Source organism: Labeo rohita, chromosome 24 (assembly GCF_022985175.1).
Source record: "Labeo rohita strain BAU-BD-2019 chromosome 24, IGBB_LRoh.1.0, whole genome shotgun sequence".
In the NCBI taxonomy this organism is placed as follows: domain Eukaryota; kingdom Metazoa; phylum Chordata; class Actinopteri; order Cypriniformes; family Cyprinidae; genus Labeo; species Labeo rohita.
Window position 1 is genome coordinate 24,365,941 of NC_066892.1, and position 18,452 is coordinate 24,384,392.

Sequence of the window (18,452 nt, forward strand, 5' to 3'; positions counted from 1 at the left end):
ACCTGAAAAGTTGAGAAAAAAAAAACCCGTTATGTTTTGAAATTATTTTTTATCATTAACTTTTTTAACAGTTGTTTTATTCAGAGTAGGAGCAAATGAATCCCCTCTCTTCCTCTCTCTCTCTCTCTCTCTCTCTCTCTCTCTCTCTACATGTCTTTGATCACAGGTTTGGAAAAAGGCAGCTGTCGTGCTGCTCCCTCCTACAGTGCAGAACAAACGCTATATTCATCTGCCCCTTGAAACTCCCCCGAGCAACTTCAGGACAGACGGAGCACAATGATATCATTAATGCAGCTGGACGCAGACACGCACGCCGTCTGATCTGATCCACTGTCAGTTCTTACAATGTGGAAGATCTGCGGTGTCCTGATCGCCTGGGCTCTCCTGCTCATACTGCATGTGCGAGCTCAGACTCCAAACAGGTAAGTTTCTTCAGTCATGATGTACGCGCACTGAAAGCTCATGTATGATGACACAGCTAACGGCGCAGCGGATCCCACAAATAAATGCGAAACCAGTCAGCGTCATGATGCAATTATGTGAAAGTTTTAGAATTCAGAATGTTGAAAAGAATGCGGCATCGATGCAGATGTTTATTTTGCTTTCTCTTGTCTAGACAGACATTCACGTGTGGTGGGAATATCACAGGAGAGTCGGGTGTTATTGGTAGTCAGGGTTATCCGGGCGTCTATCCGCCGAATACCAAATGTGTGTGGAGAATTACAGTAAGTATGAAGAAACTGATTTATTATGTATTCAGCTTGAATAAATGACTGTGAATGACGTTTTGGCTCTAATAGGTAAAACCATTTGTATGTTTTCTGAAAGGAAATCAGTGCCTTTTCAAGTTAAATGTGATTTAGTTTTAGCTTTGGTTCTTTGAAAATTAAATACTGCAGCAAAAATAATAACATGATATGTTGTTGCCATGTAAATTTAAATAGATACTAAAAACTAAAAAAATTAAACAATCATCATGCAAATATAGTGACATCATCTTTGTAGGTTTGATTTTTCAGTGGTGAATACTTTTCCCGCTTCGAATGTGCACACTTTTTTCTATGAATAAATTTAAAAAACATATGAATTTATATGTTTTTCCATCCACAATCCATCCAGTGTTGCTGTGGGTTGTTTTTAGTCCATTTTGGGTTATTGACTGAGGGGACCCCCCATGGAGCGGAAAAGCGCGGAAAACGTGATTTGATTAGCAAGACCTGGCAACCCTGAGTCTATCTATAGTGCACTTTAAGGAAAAAGGTACAAAAGCTGTCACTGAGGTGGTACCCTTTCAAAATATTAGTATGTAAATTTTCGTTACTAATATGTACACTTCAGGTACGTAGCTTTAAGCCACCAATATACTCTTTTAGGGTGAAATAAGGTACAGAGTTGTACTTTTTAAAAATGTACCACCTCAGTGACAGCCTTTGCACGTTTTTATGTTACAGTGATATATGTCCAGGAATGTATCCATACACACCTGCATTCATAAATAACGAAGGCTACTTTATCTACAGAACTTCTTCATTGAATACACATGTTGTGAAAGTTTGTCAGACTAAAAGTCAGTAAAAAGCTGGTGTTCTAGACATAATCTCCAAGTCTGTGAGTTTTTCAGATTTTATATCTTTAATCTTAAAAAGTTTGAATGTGTCTGTATGTTAAGTGTCAATGTGAAATAAGTGAAGTAAAATGTATTAGGTATTTAAATACAGCTCTGAGTTGCATGTACTGTAATGATGACGCAATAGAAAGTTGTGGCAAGAATCAATGTGTGTGTGGTTGTGATGTGTGTCTGGTTTGGCTGCTGGCCACATTACATCCTTGTGGCATCCTTTCTAGCATTTTATTGCATTGCTGTCATTACATATAAGAGACTCAGTTGTTGACTCGTCTGACTAAGAGAGTTTTTCCACTTTATTTTATGAATCTCAATTACGCTGTATAACATTTTCCATGTCGCTGCAGTAAAATATAGTGTATATATAATGTATTGAAAAAGGAAATATTTTTTCCATTCCTTTTCTCTTTTCTAAGCCATGAACCTAACCAACCAGCTCTGATATGATTTACAAAATTACAAACGCAGCCATGTGAAAAGTACAAAGATTAGGTTTGGGGGGAGGGCGTTAGGGGGTCATGCTGTGGTCACACTAGAAATTAATTTTTTTACAGACATTGCAAAGGTTATAATAGGACGTCAAACTATGTGAAGTCATTTTTGAAAACGTAATTCAACATAATAATCCAAAGTGTTAAAAAAAGTGCTCGACTACATTGCCGCAATTCTGCAGATTTAAAATTTCTGTACTTTTAATTCAGCTAGGTGATGTATATTCTACATTTGAAGTAAAATGTTTACATAAACCTCACAAAATCTGCTAAATGTTAATTATTTTGCTAAAATGAGAGGGATCATACAAAATGCATTTTTAGTACTGACCTGAATAAAATATTTCCCATTAAATACATTTACATATAGCCCACAAGAGAAAATAATAGTTAAATTTATAAAAATGACCCTGTTCAAAAGTTTACATACACTTGATTCTTAATACTATGTTATTACTTGAATGATCCACAGCTGTTTTTTCATTTAGTGATAGTTGTTCATGAGTCTCTTGTTTGTCCTGAACAGTTAAACTGCCTGCTGTTCTTCAGAAAAATCCTTCAGATCTCACAAATTATTTGTTTTGTCAGCATTTTTGTGTTTTTGAACTCTTTCCAACAATGACTGTATGATTTTGAGATCCATCTTTTCACACTGAGGGACTCATATGCAACTATTACAGAAGGTTCAAATCCTCACTGATGCTTTAGAAGGCAACACGATGCATTAAGAGCCGGGGGGGTGTAAACTTTTGAACAGAATGAAAATGTGTACATTTTTCTTATTTTGCCTAAATATCATATTTTTTCATTTAGTACTGCCTTTCAGAGGCTACATAAAATGCTTACATGTTTCCCAGAAGACAAAATAAGTGAAATTTACCCTGATATTCAAATTCCAAAAGTTTTCACCCCCCGGCTCAGTGTAAAAAAGATGGAACTCAGAATCATGAGGTCATTGATGGAAAGAGTTTAAATACACAAAAATGCTGAAAAACTGAAGAATTTGTGGGACCTGAAGGATTTTTTTCTGAAAAACAGAGGGCAGTTTAGCTGTTCAGGATAAACAAGGGACTCATGAACAACTATCACTAAACAGAAAAACAAAAAAAAAGCGTTTAGGTAACAACACAGTATTAGGAAACAGGTATATGTAAATGTCTTTTATGTGAAATATCTTTTTCAGGTCAGTACTAAATAAAAAATAACATGCATTTTGTATGATCCCTTTTATTTTGGTAAAATAATTAACATTTTGCAAATTCTGCACACTTCTTTGTTTCCTGTCTACTGTCTGCAAATGGAGCCTATAAAGTCTGCCAGGTGTTTGTAAACAGAATTTCATTCTGATATAGTTGGGTTTCAATATACGTTTGCTTCTTGCAGGTACCAGAGGGCAAAGTGGTTGTGCTCACATTTCGTTTTCTCGACTTAGAAAGTGACAACCTGTGTCGGTACGATTATGTGGATGTTTACAGTGGCCATGCCAATGGACAGCGTCTTGGCCGCTTCTGTGGGACATTCAGGCCAGGAGCCCTTGTTTCTACAAGTAACAAGATGCTTTTACAGATGGTGTCAGACGCTAATACAGCTGGCAGCGGCTTCCTAGCCATGTACTCTGCTGCCAACCCAAATGAACGAGGTAAGAACATCATTTATGGAACATAAAATTGTCGGCTAATAAGACTGACTTGCTCTGTTCAACTCTGCAAGGGAGTTTAGTAGATGTTTTAAGGTGTAGTTTAACAGCTTGTTTGTTCACCTTTCCCTTACTTGCATCTAAAATAATCCATGTTTCTGACTGTAAATTCAGACATTATTAGGCATGTTTTGTGTTTAAGAGAGCAAAGGTCAACTTTAATGACCATTAAGAGCCATCTGACAGCTCCTCAAGAAGTCAGAGGTCAATATAATGTTGGGAAAGAGAAATGAATCTTTAAGATAAACAGTTTCCGTTTAGTAAATCACTGTGATCTTGTCAATTCACACAAAAGGAAGAAGAACCTGGTTTTAATTTCACTAGTTAAACATAAAGGGATTCTGCAGGGTCTGACAGTTGATTTAGATCACTCTGGAGGGGCTGGAAGCTGGAGAACATTGCTGTGTATTTCGTGGCATGATGTGGAATTTCTCACAGACGGTTTCCAGTAATTCAGTGATTGGTCAGACCCCCAGAGGCCGTCTTGTTCACCGAGTAACTGTATGAGTGATGAGACGTCTGCTTAGCCAGAGCAGGACAGCTGGAATTTTAGTGATTTAGACTGTCTCTGTTTTTTGTCCATCAGTGGATAATGGACAGCTGTTGTGTTGGTAACAATGGAAGCTTGCAGTCATCACATCATGATCACAGATGTTATAAGCTTTTGGTTTTGTGCTAAATGCTGGTGCTTTGGTTTGGTTACTAGTTATGTGTAAAGGTCACATATCATCTTAAATTCTAACAATTCAATTTTATTATTAAATGCAACTTTTATATAATTAAATTATATTATATAATTGTATAATTTAATTATACATTTAATTATATAATTTAATAATTAAATTTTACTTTTGCATTCATAAAATTAAGTCTATTTTCATAGCCACTATTATCAACATTATTTTCATTTTATGACAGTTAAAAGGTTAGTACGCCGATTTTCATCCAGCTTTGCATTATTACAATGTCAGTAGTATGTGTAAATTGACAGTGTGTTATTTCTGTGTTACCTGCATCCAGATATTCTTGTCAACAAATATACATAATTTTGCTTCATCTAGTGGTCTTTTGACAACTCCATGGCAAAACTACCGACTGAACATCTGCATTTGTGCATCCCTGCTCATGGACAGATACATTGACAGAAGGGTTTGGAGGTTTTTGGCAAAAGGGAAAGCTTTTTCTTTGTTTTCTCTAGTAACGTAGTAATAATTTCATAAAATAAGTGTTAAAATTGTTAGCAATGAATGACCCATTCTAAATACATTTTTCCCCATAATGCATCTACATGTTTTACTTATGAGGGTTTTTACCCTCATTTTTACTTTTTTTTTGTCCTCATGGCAAAAACATACCTGTGGGAACTTTTTCGTGAGATGTGAAATACCAGTAAACATATATCACTGCAGTTTCCAACAGAAATAAACCCTAGAGGCGATAAAACAGCGAGCACTTGTAATCATCTTCGTACACAGTTACGATTACAGCTCCATATGTTTCACTTGCCTTATGTAACAAGCTTGCTCTGTAAAATTTAGGGTTACTCCACCCCAAAATGAAAATTTTGTCATTAATCACTTATCCTCATGTCGTTCCAAACCTGTTAAAGCTTCGTTCGTCTTCGAAACACAAGATATTTTGGATGAAAACCAGGAGGCTTGTGCCTGTCCCATTAACTGCCAAGTAAATACCACTGTTAAGACCCAGAAAAGTATGAAAGACATTGTCAAAATAGTCCATCTGCCATCAGTAGTTCAATCTGAATTTTATGAAGGGACAAGAATACTTTTTGTACGCAAAGAAAATAAAAAATAACGACTTTATTCAACAATTCGATTGCATCACCGTAGCACCATTTTGGAGAATATCCGCTGGACACAAACTGTGTAAGCTGTTCTGTGTCAGCTGCACCACACAGATACATCTTCTCCACAGATTCGACCAAAAATGATGGAGTATTTTAAGTGTAATTGACCGAACTGCCGCTTCCATCTGTCATGCAGTGACCATGCTACTGTTCAGCTTCCACATCAAATAGCACACATTTTTCTTGGCCATGTAAAGTTGCTACAAACATATTTCAGATGAAATGCCATATTTGAGGTTGATGAATGCATTTGTATGTCCTGCCCGATGTACTGTTACCACATTTACAGATACTATAGTCACCCCCTTGTCATCCAAGATGTTCATGTCTTGTTTTTTGAGTTAAGCATTTCAGGATTTTTCTTATAATGGTCTGGTATGGTGCCCCGATTTTGAACTTTCAAAATGCAGTTTAAATCCGGCGTCAAACAATCCCAGCCGAGGAAAAAGGGTCTTATTTAGCGAAACGATCGGCTATTTCATTTTAAAAAAATACAATTTTAATACTTTTAATCTCAAACGCTCGTCTTGTCTTGCTCTCCCTGAACTCCCTGTGTATTCTGCCTCATCGAAAAAACTCCAATCGTATGTTCTCCCTCAACTTCAAAAATCATTTCAAAATCATCCTACATCACTGCAGAAGTACTGACCGAGTCTTTGCAAAGTGAACATGCAAAGAAGATCAAACACTCTTAACAAAAAAGGTAAACAGCAATATAAGACGATTTTGAAGTTGAGGGAGAACATGAGATGGAAATTTTTTGGACATACCCTAATGAACCGGAAAAAAAAAACTGTTCAGGCAGAGTGAGACAAGATGGGCGTTTGACATTAAAAGTATATAAATTGTATTATTTTTATGAAAATAACAGATTGCTATTAATAGATAAGCTAGATAAGACCATTTTTCCTCGGCTGGGATGGGAACAATAAATTAAATTTTCTACCTATTAGATTGTGTTTTATTATTGTTGACACCTACCCAACCCTAAATCTACCCCTTACAATAATGCAAAAATAGTAATTATTGTTGTACAGTGTGACAAAAATTACACTATATTGATGTGCACATGTGTGCACTGCCCTCCAAAAGTTTGAAAACACCCATGACAAAGTGTGGTTTTGGACGATATCAGCATAAGTCCTTATCATTTTTTGGTGCAAATACATTAAAGTCACTTGACATTATCATTGAAGACCAGCAATAATAATTTTCATTTTGATTACATAATAATGGCAATATATACATGTCAAAGTCAGACATGCCCCTTTGCCAGCTGTGATGCCTGGTTACTGGTTTAAACTTGGTCCAGGTTTTTAAAAGATTTTTGGGTCAGCACACCTTAATAGCTTCAACAATTGATTGCCAGTTAAGTTTAGAATACAGTGAATTTAGGCCCGGATTATGCAGAGCTGTAATAGCTGCTAATGGTGGATATTTTGATTAATCGAAAAAGTTTTTTCTATGTATAAACTGTTTATGTAATAAAATACGTTTTCGTAGTTTGTGTTGTCCCTTATCAGTGCAAAATGATCACAAATTAGAAAGGATTCATGCCAATATTGTCCAAAACACCACTTTTCTAGAGTGTTTCCAAACTGTTGGAGGGCAGTGTATGGTCATCTGTTTAGGGGGGAAAAAAGAACACTCTTTTAACGCCACTCAATAAACATATCTGTTGGAAACTGCAGTGATATGTACTTATTGGTCTGTATTTCGCGTCTCGTGAAAAAGTTCCCACAGGTAAGTTTTCTTACCTGATTCAAAGACTAGGTTGTGATTACTGTAATATAGTGATTTGTACTGTATTCAATTTTGTTTTTTTTAAGTTGAAATATCCCACTCTCCCATCTGTCATTAGTTGGACAAACAGATGGTCCTGCCCCAAACTCACACGACTGGTTAACCCAGTATTGCTGTTTCAGGCTGGTTCGGATGCTTAAATAAACATTTCCAGGAAGTAAGCCTACAAATTGTGTACTTTATAGATGAATTAGCACAATAAAACTTGGATAGAAAGCATTTTCATATCTAAAAATGTTTCACTTTTATACGCAAAATATTATTTCTTATGCTTTTGGGGTGAAATATGACTTGAGACATTCTTGACTGGTTTAGTGACAATCAATCTTTACTTTTTAGTATAGCATAGTGATCCAAAAGACCTGTTTTAAATCGCACACAGATAGGTTTATAGTGCACTCTTAGTCGTCATATTTTCTGGTGCTAAAATATAAGCACAAAGCTTTTGGTGGGATTCAGTTCCAGAAGCAGCAGCTCTGGATAAAAGGTCTCAGATGTGAAGAAGGATTAAGTCTGGAACAGCACATGATCTTCTTTCCTACTGCACATTTAAAAGCACCACGCTGGGACCAACAAGTCTGTAAACTTTCTCGTAATGACAAGACTGTAGGGAAGGACATTTTAAAGCCAGCCGAATATGATGCTGTGCAATTATCTCATGCATTCCTTTTAATTAGGGGTGAACGACCTCATGCTGGATGCTTGGCCTATGTTTAGTGTTCCTCTTGTGGAGTTTAAAAGAGGAAACATTTTCTAAACTCCTGTCTGGATGGATGTTTACAGGGGATCAGTACTGTGGTGGGAGATTAATAAAGTCGCCAGGAACCTTCAAGACCCCTAACTGGCCAGAGAAAGACTATCCTGCTGGAGTCACGTGTTCTTGGCATATAGTAGCACCAAAGAACCAGGTGGACTCATTTATTCACTGCATAATACAATTTCAGTTGTAGATTATTCATCCTTAACTTGAAATGGTATGTCAAAATTTGCTGAGCAATTATTTTTTAAAGCTTTTAGACCTAATAAAATGTCCCAGCTTTGATTTAAAGTGTGATGTGATCATTATTGCAGATATTCCTTCTGTGTGATAAGCATATAGCTAAAATAGTTGCTCTTTTTTATAGATTATAGAGGTGAAATTTGAGAAGTTTGATGTGGAGAGGGACAACTACTGCCGATATGATTACGTAGCCATTTTTAATGGTGGAGAAATCAACGATGCTAAAAGAATTGGGAAATACTGTGGCGACAGCCCACCAGCGTATGTACCAAATCTGTTATATCAGTCATATTAAATCAGTCCTTTGCTCTATTTTCAATATATAAACATGCAGCTGTAAGTGTTATGTATTCTTATATTCTGTGGATCTCTCTGCTTTAGACCCGTGTTCTCAGAGGGGAATCAGCTCTTCATTCAGTTCCTCTCAGATCTCAGTTTAACAGCGGACGGCTTTATTGGTCATTACAAATTTAGACCTAAGAAGTTTCCCTCCACAACCGTTCCACCAACCACGACAGCACCACCCACCACTACCAGACCTATACGTAAGTACTACACTCACAAAACCTGCTGCTTAGGGCAATTGTCCTTAATCATACTGTATTTAGTTGGTGAGTTTAATGTTAGCTAACCCCTTGGGGTTAAAAGTCAAAGACTACTCATTAAACATCACAATTGAAAATGCTAACTTCAGCATCCAACTTGATTTTAAAATGCTATGTTTAATGTCCTGCGAAATCAGGTTTTTTCCCTTCAAATTCTGCCCCCCCTTTTTAGTTTTTTTTTTTAGTTTTTAGTAGTTAAATAGCATGTGTAATTAATTAAAATAATGAAATTTACAATACAGTTAAACACTTAAGAAAATTATGTTTTTTGTTATAAAACATAAAATTTATATTATTTAATTTTAGAATTTTATGTTTTATTTCTTCACCAAAATTATTATTTTTTTCTGTCATTTTTCCATGATTTATTTAAAGTTTAATAATGAAAAAGCATGTCTAATCAATTCATAAAACTTTAACAATTGTATTAATTAATTTAGTTAGTTATTTAAGCAAAAATTTGGACACACTCATAAAAATGATTCTTCAACACTGTTCAGATTATTTAAAAAAATCCTTTTCATTTAACACCATTGTGTTAGGTTTCCCATTTATACAATTGCATTGTGTTAAACTGCTTGAAACAGTGGCATTTTGGTACAACTCAATATTTTCATTTTGAAAGAACATGTTTCAGTTAAATAGGCCCCTTCCCATCATGCTTTGCATGCTTTGTACAAAGAGAGTAAATGATGAAATAAAATGTTATTTTATGCATTTTTTAATTAAGATTATACAATTGGGAGACTTGTTAATGTTTAATGTTCTTTAATGTTTGTATTTAAAACAGTTTATGGAGAGTTAATGTTTTGGGGGGTTACAACTGTGGTAAAGTGTAGAGCATGAGCTTGGGTTGAGGACCTGCTAACATAAGTTAAAATTGTCTTAATAATAAAATAAACAACTACTTTGGGTATACTGTGGACAGCCATCTTATGGCTAATGCCTAAGAAGTTGGTAAATGGCTGAAGTTAAGTACATCGAATGTATAATTTTTTGAGTGTAGAAGGATTTCTGCCTAGTTATTTGTTTTCCAGTTAAATGTTTTAGTTTGAGCATAAAATAATGACTTCATAAATGTATGAGTTTCATTTAAACTATATTTGATCAAATTGAGTTAGCCCAACTCAATTACATTTCATTGCATGAATTTAATTGTTATGAGTTTGGGTTACACATATTTATTGGATGGAAATCCTGCCCTTAATTAAATTTAGTTCATCCAATGAATTCTTTTTTTGAGTGCATGTGAAATGTTTTATAATCAAATCTTCCTATCCTACAATTTAAAATATACTGAAATAAAAAACTGGTTTTTTTTTTTTTTTTGTTTTTTAGCTAACTGCAATAATGTATCACAATATTTAGGTGTTACTGTTTTTTTTTTTTTTTTTTTTTGATATTGCAAATGCGATGTTGGTGAGATAAAGATACTTCTTTCAGAAACATTTAATAATCTTATGGGTCCCAAACTTTTTATGCTAAATATATATTTCTGGAAATTACCACTTGGACAAAATCTATTCGCTTGTTAAGACTGACGTCAAGCTTCACCTCTTCCGTGACTTCCGGGTCCAAGCGGTCTATCAGATGACATGAGAAAACAACAAATGGTACTATACACTCACAATGTGATATAATACTACCAAAAAATTATAATCCTACCCTTTAACTCCATACCAAAATCCCAGATAGCCATACAATGAAAATATAAATATAAATATAAAAAAATGAAAATAAAAATTGTTTGTGTTTGGGACACTGTGAGCACGGAGACTATAGTATACACCTTAAATTTTAAAATGTTTAGCTTAAATGTTTAATATGAATAAATGGTGCTCATAAACAGCTGTTGAGATAGTATTCTCAAGTGAAATTAGCTGGAGTTTGGACCCGGAAACAGCATTCGTTGGACGCATTACATCATCACTTAACAAGCCCATAATGATTTTCAAATAAATGGAGTTTAATGGAGCTGGAAGTAAAACACTGCTACAGTATTATTGGATTTAATTAGCCAAATGATTTAATGAGCCAAAATGTTTAATACATCGAATTATAAGTTTGCTGCCCATACATGGCAACCTAAGCAGAAAAGCCTTTGGAATATACAGTGCCTTGCGAAAGTATTCATTCTTTTTATTTCTTTCATTTTTTTTTTCATGTTTTGTTATGTTGCTGCCTTATGTTAAACTGCTTTAAATTACTTTTTTCCCACACTAATCTACACTCCATACACCATAATGACAAAGCAAAAACAGAATTGTCACAATTTTGTAAATTTATTAAAAATAAAAAAAAACAAAATAAGTACATTGCATAAGTATTGATACCCTCAGTACTACTTACAGACTCAAGTCTTTTTGGCAGTGATGCAGCAAGCTTTGCACATTAGCATTTGGCAATTGGCAATTGGCTTCTCCTTTTCACCTCTCAAACTCTGCTCAGCGTGGATGGGGGCAGACACACATTTTCAGGTTTCGCCCAAATTTTTGGATTGTGCTTAAGCCGAATCTCTGGCTGGGCCACTCAAGGACATTCACAGTGTTGTCTATAAGCACTCTTGCTGTGTGCTTAGGGTCATTGTCCTGCTGGAAAGTGAACCTTCTGCCCAATCTGAGGTTCTGAATGCTCTGGACTGGGTTTTCATTAAGGCTATCTCTATATTTTGGTGCACTGAGCTTTTCTTCTACTCTGACGAGTCCTTCAGTCCCTGTTGCTGAAAAACAGCCCCACAGCATGAGGCTGCTACCAGCACACTTTAATTTTACGATGGTGCTCTGCAGGTGATGAGCGGTCCCTGGCTTTCATCAAACATGATGCTTGGAATTGAGGTTTCTCTTAGGCCAGAGAATCTTGTTTCTTGAGGGTCTTTTAGGTGCTTTTTTTGCAAATCCCAAGTGTGTTTTCATGTGTCTTCACTGAGGAGAGGATTGAGTTTGGCCACACCGCCATAAAGACCGAATTGGTGGAGTGTTAAAACAGTGATTGTTGCATTGATGTTTGTCCCTGTGTAGGTTTCTCCTATCTCCACATATGATCATAGAGTTCAACTGTGACCATCAGGTTCTTGGTCACTCTAACCAAAGCCCTTCTCCATCAATTGCTCAGTTTAGCCAGGAGGCCCGCTCTAGGAAGAGTCCTGGTTGCTTCAAACTTCTTCCATTATGGATAATGGAGGCTACATGCTTCTGTGAACTTACACAGCAGCAGATTTTTGTCTGAACTCTTCCCCAGATGTGTGGCTTGATGCAACCCTGTTTCTGAGCTCTACGTGCAGTGTTTTTTTTTCTTTTTTCCCTTTTACCTCAGGGCTTAGTTTTTGCTCTGGTATGCATTTCCACCTGTTAGACCTTTAAGATGTGTGTGCCTTTCCAAATCATACACATTTAATTGAATTTGCCACAGGTTAACTCCATTCGAAGTAAAGTAACATCTGCAAGCGATATGAATGCTCTTGAGCTAAATTTCAGCTGTCCAAGATAAGGGTGTGAATACTTATGCAAAATAATAATTTACGTTTTTTATTTTTAATAAATTTGCAAAGATGTTAAAAAACAGTTTTTTGCTTCGCCATTATGGTGTATGGAGTGAAGACTGATGTGGAAAAAAAAAATGAAAGCAGTTTAACGTAAGGCTGCAGCATAACAAAACAGAAACAAATTAAGGGGTATGAATACTTTCGCAAGGCACTGTATACCGGTATTATTAGGTGAGATTTATTAGGTCCATTAAATTATTTATTTCAGTAAGTAAATATGTAAATAACAGAATGGAACTTCAGGCAATTTTACATAAATTTCTGAAGCATGTACCTAACCCACACTTCTTCAGTTTTTGCATGCACATACTGTACTCAGAGACAAGCTCTGCTGGCTCAGAGTCAGTAAGCTACAGTAAAACACTTTTTGAAGTCTTTTTTTGCTATCTCTGCTCTCCTCTCCAGCTTTGAAGTATTCTGCAGCGCTGTGTCAACAGAAATGCAAACGGAAGGGAACCCCAGAGAGCCACTACTGTTCTAGCAACTTTGGTAAGAGAAGTGTTCTGCAGTTGATATCAACTTTTTTGCTGACACATGAAGACACACACACACACAAAAGTGCAAAGTGAGGTCAGACCTTGTGGGTGGGGGCAACAGAATAAGTGGAAACAAGCACCGATTGTTGACATTTTGTCTGTAATCTCAGCGCGTGTTTTTTATGGCTCTTTTTTCAGCATGCTATCTTTGGCCTGCTGGTTTGTGTCAGTATGTTTCAAAAGATTCCTTGAGCATTTTTTGCCATCAGCACAGTGGATTTGTGTGTGGGATACAGTGCCCTAGTGTAAATAGACTGCAGTGGACTGTGGGTAAACTGTTGGTAAATGGGAGTGTTGATTCAGTCGGGCTCTTTGGCCGCAGTCGCTGCCCCAGGAACAGGTCTGCAATGTTCATGTCCAGGAGCGGGCAGATATTTCATTCTGATTTCTGCTGTTTACTTGGATTTGCATATGGGGAAATCTTGTGGTCAGTGGAGAGCAAAGTCATGTTGAGAAACAAGATCTGAATGTAAACGAAGATGGAAAATTACATGCACATCAAGTCAAATTATTATAATCACGCACTTGATGTACTAGCCAACCCTGCAGAAATGAATAAACTCAAGTTTAGGATGTCTGAATGAAAACATGTGTTCAAGTAATAGGCATAAGCTATATTTAACATATTTAAAATTTAACAGTTTGTTTCTGCTACTTGTATTTCTCAGGCTATCAGAATAAGTTTAGGTTTTTTGAAGCACCAAAATGTAGAAAAGCCCCCAAATGAAGATAATAATAGATAACGTTTTTTTTATTTTCTGACCCTTCAGTGATCACTGGAACCGTTATCACCGCTGTAACGCGAGGAGGTAGCATGTATGCCACCATCTCCATAATCAATGTCTATAAGGAAGGAAGCCTTGCTATCCAGCAAGCTGGCAAAACCATGAGCACAAAGATTGTCATCCTTTGCAAGAGGTGCCCCTATGTCAAACGAGGTAAGTGCCGTCTTCATCTTTTGTAAATGGTGACATTGTTAACATGCTAGACAGTTTTGTCTGTCTCAGAGAGCTGCTGAAGCACATCATTGTAACCTCTCTTTTTGCCTGTTAGTAATGCTTGTTTGTTTTTCAGTGTGTAAAAATAAAGGAATATTAATGTTATTTTCCATTTCAGTTTTAAGCATGTCAGTTACCCTCAAACTGAAATAACTCCAAACACGTTTTCCTCTTAACTACCTCAACTGTGAGCTTTGTTTGTGTGTAAGATTAAAAAAAAGTTCAACCAAACTTTCCACAAATGTCTGGAGAACAAAAGGTCGCCTTGTATTTTGATTATGAAAAAACACAAAAAACTGTTCCCAATTCAAGCAGTTAGCTGCTCTTAAAGGGAAAGGGTGGTTTAATATAATGATGTCTTTTACTGAAATATGTTTTAGAAAACCCATGAAAGATTTGCATTATTTAAAAAAATCCACAGTTTTATACATATTTTGGTCTTGGTGCATTATTTCGATGATGTAAAATGGTTGCACCGGTGAGCTACTACCGGTGACACTACCTGTTGCTATTTTTACCCACTACACAACTCGTAAAATACTAATATGATGACAAATTGTGTGGCTTTTGGTTGTAATTTTCAGTTAAAGAGCAACAAGAGAAAACAAGAGAATGTCTTCACTGCTTTCCTAGCAATAAGAAGTGGGAAAAAGAATGGGAAGTTGGATGTGGATGAATAAAATAATTTTAGTTTTAGTTTAAGCATTAGTTGACTATTAGTCATGCATTTATTAATAAACCAAAAAAAAAAAAAAAAAATGAGCCTTTAATTGCCAACATAGCCTAATAAATGCTTAAGTGCATGCAAACGAAAAGCTTGCCACAGTGCACCGGCAGATATAGTAATTATGAATGTGTCAAGGAAAAACAGCAAGGAGACTGCATTAACGTTTTAAGAATTTATTGATAAACTAGTGCTTTCTTTGTTTTCTGGCTTTAAGAAATTAAGACACTGACTCGTCATCTCTGCAGTACTGGATGCACCTGTATGCATGTTTCATATGGATTACATAATCTGAGAATATTTGTTTTTTATTTGAATTGGTTCATTTAAAAGTAGACATTTCACTCTTTCTCTCTATATTTTTTCATTTCTGTAAGGCCAATATACACAGAGTTTCAGAGTTTCGCACTCAAGTTCACAGAGACCGAGACAGCAGAATGCGCATCCTGTTTGCTTTAATTATCGTACAAAAGACACATTTAATTAAGCTTAATAACTTTAAATATGTTTGGCTACTTTGATAATAAACAGTGCACTGATTGTGTGAGCGCGCGAGGCGCCCGCGCCATCACTCGAATTTCTTTTCTCAGGAGCGGAAACAACTTAATACTCTGTCATTTACAGTCATACAGATAAGAGCAGGACATAATTTGAAATGAAAAAATTTCTTTTATTTGTGTAAAATTAAAATGACTGCAGAATTTATCCCTTTGAAAAATATAGAAAACAATAGAATGTGCTGCTTTCATCTCCTTGAACATTTTTCTGGCGTATGCCACAAACATGAACCATAACACAGCTGACGCGTCTACTTTTAACAGTCTACATTAAGATTATTTGACGTTAAATGCATTATATAAGTTACTTTGAAATAAATCACAGCATGTTTCATGGTAAGAATTAACAACAAAAAAAACAAACGTGACTTATATTATATTTATGTGTATTTTGCGCACCCCCTGCCACTTTGAGAATAGCACACAGGAGAAAGCTCTGTCTAGGCTCTGCCTTGGTACGGGTTGTGTCGAGCTATTCGTTAGTGTGGTTGTTTGATGAGAAAAAGATTAATTGTAGTTCAATAAACACGTTAATTATCCATTATTATTTTGCGTGAAACTGCGGAAGAACTGAGGGGGGCATGGTTTGATTTTCAGCTGACCAATCAGCAGAAAGGGGCGTTTCATTCCGCCCACGTGTAGAAATCGAATATTCAAGCTGTTTATTAATTTTTCCACCCCTGAACGAAAAACGAAAAATTAAGCAGAATTAAGCAGAAATACACGGATTTTACATGACCACTCAATCTAATGTTAACCTAGAAAAACGTGCACTATTGAAGTGTCTGTGCGGAGTGTGAAAGGTGAATAGTACTGTATGACAGATGAAGGTACTGGTGTGGTCACTTGCTCTTAAAATTCTCCGTCATTTTTGGTCATACAGATAAAAGTAATACACCTTTCGAATCTGTAAAGACTCAGAATAACAACAAAACGTTGTGCTTTTGTAAATTAAAGCAAACAGGATACGCTTTCTGCGTCTCGTCTCTGTGAACTTGAGCGCGAAACTTAGAAACTCTGTGTATACTTGCCTTACAGACATGAAAAATATATCTATGGAAAGTGAAATGTCTTTCAAATGAACCAATTCAAATAGTAAACAAATATTTTCAGATTATGTAATCCATATGAAACGTGCATACAGGCGTATCACTACTGCGGAGATGATGAGTCAGTGCCGCCAACTTCATCTCTTAAACCAAATACAAAGAAAGCACTAGTTTATCAATAAATTAATACAACTTTAATGCAGTCTCCTTGCTGTTTTTCCCAGACACATTTATAATAATTATATCTGCCGGTGTGCTGTGGCTATCTTTTTTTGTGTGCGCTTTAGCGCTTATCATACTATGTAGACAATTAAAGGCTCATTATTATGATTTATATGGTTTATTAATAAATGTGCGACTAATAGTCGACTGATGCTTACAATAAACGACTACTAGTCGACCAGAAAAATCTTTAGTCAAGGGCAGCCCTATATCAACCCAGGAAGTGGTATAAAACTATGCAAGCTTTGGAGGTGTTGAAAGAAGCTATCTACTAATGTTCTGATTATCGTTCTGAATCCGATCTGGATGTAGTCTTTGACAAATACACAATTTTCTCAGCTTTTTGTTGGCTGGCAACTTTTTTTAAAAAATGCTGGCGGGGAAAGAGCTAAAAGGTTTTACACAATATGAACCACATTGTATTTTGGTTGTGTTCCATCAGTTATGGAATTTTTTTCCTTGTCGTTCCAAGTGAAAATAATAGCATATAAGTTTGAAACACTAAAGATTAAAAAATGGCAAAATGTTCATTTTTGGGTCAACCTTTCTGTTAAATTTGTTCTATTAAGTTTGTGGCACATTAAGCAGCCTGTTAAATACCCACTGGCAAAATGTGTTTTTATGACAAAATCTCACTCTCATATGTTTATACGATATATAAACATATGGAGTGGATAGTGCGAGTGAGGCCCTAGAGAAAAGCTGATCCAAAGCCCTTCCTGAATGTCTCTGCCGTTCCGTCACTGCATTCAGGTTTTTTCTGTGTGCTGTCGCTAGGTTTGAACTACATCTTCATGGGCCAGGCAGATGAGGAGGGCCGTGGAATGATCGCCCCCCATCATTTCATCATGGCTTTCAAGGCCAAGAACCAGAGGAACTTCAACATGCTGAAGAACAAACGCTGCTGAGCTCTTACAGACAATCTTTGGTCTCAAAATCCACACATGGATGTGTGATGTCTTCACATTTGCCCTGCATGTCCCAACTTCCTTCATCGCCCTCTCCAAAGGAGGCCGAGGACTGTTGAAGCACATGGCCTGGATGGGCTCTTTTGGTTCCTACTTCTTTTCTTACTGTTGCGAAAAAAGTGAAAAGTAGTAAGACATGACAGGTGAAGAAAGCTAGAATGTAAAAATCAAGATGATGGTGTTCTGAATGGCACAGTTTACAAGAAATATCTATATTTATGATCAAATAGAAGTTAGAGGAGCTTTGTTGCAGATGTCTAAAAGGCAATAAACTAGTAGCACATCTACTACATCTGAGATCATGCTGGATATGTTACATTTTGTTTATAAAATATTTTCATAGAAACGGATTCCTAGTGGTGAATGTTAAGTTATAAATTATTTGTTCTGTGAAAAAAAAAAATAAAGTTCATTATCAGTTAAGTCTTCGTAATTTATTTGGTATTTGTATTTTTGTAAATTTATTGCATTTTTTTTCCAGAATCAAATTTCAGATCATTTCAATGAAGATTTAAAGGAAGCTTTCTGAGTTCAAAATATTTAGGGAGTTTACATGGTCATGTCAGGACATCTGTTTCTAAAACTGCCTACGGCTCAGAGTGCTTGAGTATGAGGGGCACTATTCAAACATTTAACTCCTTAGTAAACTCTTAAAATGTCCATAGTCTACAATTGTTTTCAGGTTTATGTTTTAAGTGTTTCTTTTCAGCATCTAAATACCCCAAAAAATCCTATTAGATATTCTCTTCAACAGAGGTTTTTAACCCCGTT

The 18,452-nt window shown here is 36.0% G+C and overlaps 1 protein-coding gene across 1 annotated transcript; it reads left to right on the forward strand.

The window, feature by feature from the left end:
* The first annotated feature begins 160 nt into the window (after positions 1–160).
* pcolce2b (procollagen C-endopeptidase enhancer 2b) lies at positions 161–18,104 on the forward strand. The gene is made up of 9 exons (XM_051098149.1): positions 161–422; positions 617–725; positions 3,499–3,754; positions 8,265–8,389; positions 8,606–8,742; positions 8,863–9,026; positions 13,033–13,116; positions 13,934–14,101; positions 17,491–18,104. Exons 1-9 carry the CDS (start codon positions 346–348, stop codon positions 17,619–17,621), a joined length of 1,251 nt encoding a protein of 416 aa, XP_050954106.1. The 5' UTR covers positions 161–345; the 3' UTR covers positions 17,622–18,104.
* Positions 18,105–18,452: the final 348 nt, after the last annotated feature.